Below are 5533 nucleotides of genomic sequence, written 5' to 3' on the forward strand. Positions count from 1 at the left end.
TGGGACCACTGAATTGGTGATTTTGAAATTTGTTTTTGGGTCCAACATGCCATATTTTATTTTTGAAATTAGCAGTCTATTATGTTTTTCATCAGGACATAGCGGCTACTGGGGACCACGATCATGGAACTTTTGTCCCTGCTTTTTGCAGCACCATCTCCAATCAAGCACTTTCCACCTTTCCTTTAGCCCCTTTTCATCAATATTCGATCTTGTTTCTTTCCATTTCCCCCTTCTTTCTTATCGCGTTGGTTTGAGTACCTCTCTCTCACAAACTAGGTTGCCCCTTTCCTTTCGCCTTCCCATTTCTTTTGCCTTTTGTCTCATTTTCCTGGTAGATCTTCAAAGCTCAAGTCCCCATTTCGTGACCTGTGGAAATGATGACGATGAAGAAACTATGCTGCTATGAGCTTTACATTTTCTGTTTTCTGTTGTGGGCTGCTCTTGTTTACTCCAAGCATCATGGTACCTCCATTGTCTTTTCTTTTCCATCAATCTTTTGATATCTTGAGCTGTCCCTGTCGCTTGTTACATAAAAACCCTTAATTTGTCTATGTTTGTGTTCTTCTTAATGGGAGGTTCTACTAGGTTGTTCTGATAGTATATTTGAATTACTCTAGCCGAGCGCGCGGGGGCGCATTTTACATTTATCTGGTATCTATGTAATGCTGGCTGAAATTCGTGAATTTTCGTGTCAAATTGATTTAGTAGTTAAAATAGTTAGCGCAAAATGTGTGCGTTAAAGAACGCTAAAATGCTGTTATTAAGCTGCATTTGCACATTGTGGCTGTTGTGGCCTTAGAATTAAGGGATAGCTTTTCAGATTCTAATAAGAGGGTGGCATGTGTTTTTTTTTGAATGATGAGTATATATTCCATTCTTGAGACTTGCTCTTTCTAGAAAGTTGCATCCGTTGTCCCCTCATAATATTTAAAGGATGGTTGCAAAATTAACTATCACTTAGGACCGTTAGTTTGATTTATTCCTGTTGTTGAAGCTTGGAAATTTTAGTATGTTTCCTGTTCCTGTTGCTCTTCTCAATAATTGGAGTTAGATATATAATCAGTTGACAATGTAGCAGCATTTTCATCTGCACTTATTGTATTGTTCAAAGGAACTTGTTTATATGCTACTTTCTTGCAAAGGCTTCACCTTTAGGTTTCAAAGTAATGGGTATAATAGAATAGCTGCAAAGCCTCCAACAAGGTTTTGCTGTTTCCAAATTAGTTAAATCAACTGTTAATAGGAATACCATCTTTGACAAATTAAAGCCTTGGACTACTCGGAAGATGACCTTTGGCATCTGGATGTTTTAACCATATCTTTAACTTGGGGCATTCTGCATTTGACCATTCCTCCTTGTTTTAGCTTCTTCATATATAATGATATTTACATGGATAACCAAAGATCCACTCTCTTGCTGCTTTTTGTCAAGTGCATGTTATTAACCCGATACCAAAGGCTTGCAATTTTGATTTTAGAAAGCATAACCTTATAATCCATTTCCATTGCTTGCTTAATGACAACACCATATCTACTTTGACACACAAGGCTACATATTAAGGGTGTTCAAAATAGGCCCGTCTCGGTCCCGACCATACTAGGTCCGTCTCAAAATTTTTCGAGACGGGACAAAAAATGGGACCGGAACAGGGTCGTCCGGTCCCGGTCCCGTTCTGATAGTAATATTATTTTATTTTTTTATCATATTATAATCATTAAATGTTAAAAATACAAAATGTTTAAACCATGTGTAATACAAAATGTTTATATTTGTAGTTTTCAGAAAATATATAGTTGAGTGGTTATTATTTATTTAGAACTTTTATAGTTCATTATGATTTTTGGAATGGTGAAAATGAATTTTGGAGTTATTATATTACTAATTATTATTTATTTGGGCTTTTGTTTAAGAGGGCTAAGCCCAAAGAAATAAAAAAGAAAACAAAAAAATACTTTCAAAAAGGCTAAGCCCAAAAAATCAAAATCCACTGCAATAGGCCTAACCATAAGGCAAAAAAAGAAAAAGAAAAAAGGGACGTCCTGATCCCATCCTATCTTGACCAGGGCCGAGACAACACTGGTACGGGATGGGACACAAGACAGATTTCCTGTCCTATCCCTGTTCATCCCGGTCCCGTCTCGTCCCATCAACAGCTTTCATATTCTGCTTTGAAGCTACTTTTAGGGATAGCATATGAAGTACTCTTGACACTCAACAAACATTGTACTTTTGGGACTCTTAGCCATTAGTTCTCTCAAAGTTCCTCTAACATGTTAATCCAGGGGACCCTTAGAAAAAATGGTGTTCTATTTCTGATAATTAACAAATTTATTTTCAATGCTTGCCAAATGTAACAGATGAAGAAATTCAATGCCTTTCAGCCAAGTTAGTTAGTTCATGAGGTCAGGAAGCTATATCTGTGTGCTTTTCAAATAAATATGATTTTTCTTTGTCTTCCCTATGATTCATAAGGAATGCTTTTGCATCTTGGACTTCTAAATCATTGTATATAACGTTTGGTAGGATTTGCAGCATATTTCCAGCTATTTTTCCTGTAGTCTGTCACCATTGTCTTTGTAAACTAATGCGCTCATTGAGTACAAAATTTGGTTTCCTTGACTAAGCTGTATTTGTTGCATTTGACCAATTAATGACATGCTGAAGCATTTGGAGAAAAACAGCTGTATTTTTGCTTTGCATAAAAAGATTGTTCACTTTAACAAAATTTCACCAAAACTAGCATTTGAATCTTCGATGATATGCTGGTTCCTTCTATGTTTCCAAACTTTAGAGAGGAAGGTTATGGGATGGGCTTCCTCAATTAGTTTGTAACATTGCATGGTAAACAAACGGAAGCAGTTGGCCCAACAAACCTTATTTTCAGGAGTCATCTTCTCTTGATGATGCAAGACATAGTGATTCGATTTGTTAGAGGGTGAACAAGGCGTGCATATTTTGGTAAAGGTGAGTGAAGTGTGAGAAAAATTCTGACATTGGATAGGATTGAACTAGAAAAATATATATGGGAAAGACCAATAGTTCATTAGTTCTGAAGTTTTAAGATTTTTTGCCAGGAGATAGTGCCAAACCTATTTATATATTTTCTCTTAAAGACGAATAAAGAAATAAGCTATAGTAAATATCGCTTGTCTCTGATTCTCTCCCTGATCCTAACAATAAAGTCTCTGGGTTTCCTGCCTCATCTTTCTGTGAGAAGTTACGGAGAAGATTTGTCTTCTCTTCGCAAAAAGCTCAGCAAAAGTGAGTTGTTCAGTGTAATTGGTGCATTGAAAAGAATAACAAGTACGTGCATCAAATCAACTGGAAGTTGTGACCATAATTTTAGTAAATGGAACATTCTTCCAACATGAAGCAAAATAGTTTCAATTATAACAAGCTTTGCTGAAAACAGATAGTTCTTTAAAAAATTAATTTAAACAAATTATTTGCTTTTCTGAACAATGAATTTGATTGAAATTGTGATTACAGAAAGGATTTTAGGGATAAGCAACCTCATAAGGAGGCACTTGTCTGGGTTTGTCTTTTAAATTAATTCAAAAAAAATTTTGTAACATAATTTGAAATATTTTCAATCATTCAAGCTTTGCTAAAAATAATTAAGCCTGACTGAGAATCCTTTAGAAAATTAGTTTAAACAAATTATTTGCTTCCCAGAGCAATGAACTTCATTGGAAATGTGATTAGAGAAAATGTTTAGGTCTAAGCAACCTCATAAGGGGACGTTTGACTTGCTTTTTCCTTTCGAAGAACAGACAAGCCAAAGGCATGGTTGTTGAACAGAGGAGGGTTACTCTTATCAACCACAAAAAATAAACCCTGTACTCTAGAACTGAGTTGAAATCTTTTATGTACCATTAAAGATAATTGTTATCGCATCTTGGAATTGTGGAAATGAATAGCAGAAGTCATACTTGCGTAAAAAATGGTTCCAACGCTTGTTTTAGAAGAAAATTACTGTTTGATGAATCTGGTTCTGAGAAAAACAGATGTCAACAATTGATTGGACGTGCTTGATGGCTCCCGGGTTTGATTAATGTCATTTTCTAATTGTCTGAATTTAAGGCTTGCGCTTGGTATTATTTTGAAATTAGAGGATTGGCTATTCTCTAATAATAAGAAAATTAAGTATTTGAATGTGCTTCTGGAGATATAACAAATATGGAAATGAAACTTGATAAACACTGCTTTTAGAGTTGGGGTAACTGCTTTTAGATCTTACATTGTGCTAGTAATATGTCTTTGATAAGCTATACAACAAGCCTTCGGCTACATGGAATGTTGAATGAGCCAAACACAAGAATGTTCGATTTCCAAGAATGTAGCAAAATAGTCTCAAGAATATTTGTTATAGACAAACCTTGAAAATTTCATATTTTTTTGGAATGACATTCCAAGGAATGAAAGATTCCGAGAAACCAAATTTTCTCTCAAGTCTCAAGTGTGATTCATGCCATACGTGACAATCGAAGCAACCTCGTTAACTTGTTATGATCTCTGTCATGTAGGAAACCCAGCAAATGATCTTGTCACCATCATCAACGAGAACCGAACAGCTCACAAGCTCCCACGGCTAAATGACAGTCCCGGTCTTGGGTGCATGGCCTTACAGTATGTGGAGCTATGCAAATGGAACTGCACAGAGAACAATTTGGTGAACTGCAAGCCATCAGAAGATGATTTCACTGAAGTATTCGCTCCCAATTGCGGCGTAGAGCTCCCCACTTTCGGCACCATTACCGGGCAAATAGTAGGCTGTCAAAGGAAGTATGTAGAGCCACCATTAGCTTTCTCCAACATTCTTTTTAAAAACAACAAATCTTTGTCTCTGCTGAGGAATAAATCACATACTGAGGTTGGAGCAGGCATGGTTGGAGTCCATAAAGGATCATTCTTTTGGTGCATTTTGTTCAGTGATGGCCTCACAAATTCCACATTTGAGCTTGAAAATCGCGGTGCAGGGATCAAGCAAAGGATAGGATGTTACAGCGGAAGCAATGTTACATGCAGTGAGGGAGGGAAAATTAGTGCTGATTTTTTCTTCTTTGTATCTTTTAGTGTTGTTGTATTCAGTTTACTTTTGCAACAGGTTTAGTGGTTTATCTTTGATAATGCAACAGGTTTAGTATAGTATGTTTGTTTACTTGGCCATGCCTTTGATAATGCACGGATGTATTCTTGATTGTTGGATGGTGTGTTGCTCGCGTCACAAATCCCCCAAAAGCTCTACAAGTGCAGGACCTGCTGAGATAACGATCAACAAAAATTTTACAAATTAATAGAAAATCTGTAAGAATGGAAATCACTTATAAAACTGGAAGTATATCCCATTAAATGGTCAGCTATATGGGTCACCTCGTATCATTGTATTCTATGGAGAGTTAAATATTTGATTATATTGTTAATGAAAAGATATGTTTATATTTTAGGGAAAATTCTAACTAAATTTAGTTGAAATGCCAAAATTCAAATTAAGGCCTACACTTTTAAGAAACTTTTAATCAGGTCAAG

At 35.9% G+C, this 5533-nt stretch overlaps 1 protein-coding gene across 1 annotated transcript; it reads left to right on the forward strand.

The window, feature by feature from the left end:
- The first annotated feature begins 249 nt into the window (after positions 1-249).
- Positions 250-5219, forward strand: LOC114752118 (uncharacterized). Its single transcript, XM_028940836.1, has 2 exons — positions 250-465; positions 4531-5219. Exons 1-2 carry the CDS (start codon positions 378-380, stop codon positions 5115-5117), a joined length of 675 nt encoding a protein of 224 aa, XP_028796669.1. The 5' UTR covers positions 250-377; the 3' UTR covers positions 5118-5219.
- The last annotated feature ends 314 nt before the right edge of the window (positions 5220-5533 follow it).

This window comes from Neltuma alba, unplaced genomic scaffold (assembly GCF_004799145.2).
Source record: "Neltuma alba isolate B1F8T4 unplaced genomic scaffold, ASM479914v2 tig00007243_pilon, whole genome shotgun sequence".
NCBI lineage: Eukaryota > Viridiplantae > Streptophyta > Magnoliopsida > Fabales > Fabaceae > Neltuma > Neltuma alba.

Excerpts from the sequence above, each read along its gene's own strand:
- LOC114752118 (XM_028940836.1), top strand. The coding sequence starts at position 378 with ATGATGACGATGAAGAAACTATGCTGCTATGAGCTTTACATTTTCTGT. Across the intron at positions 466-4,530 it reads TGTTTACTCCAAGCATCATG|GAAACCCAGCAAATGATCTT; the intron begins GTACCTCCATTG and ends TCTGTCATGTAG.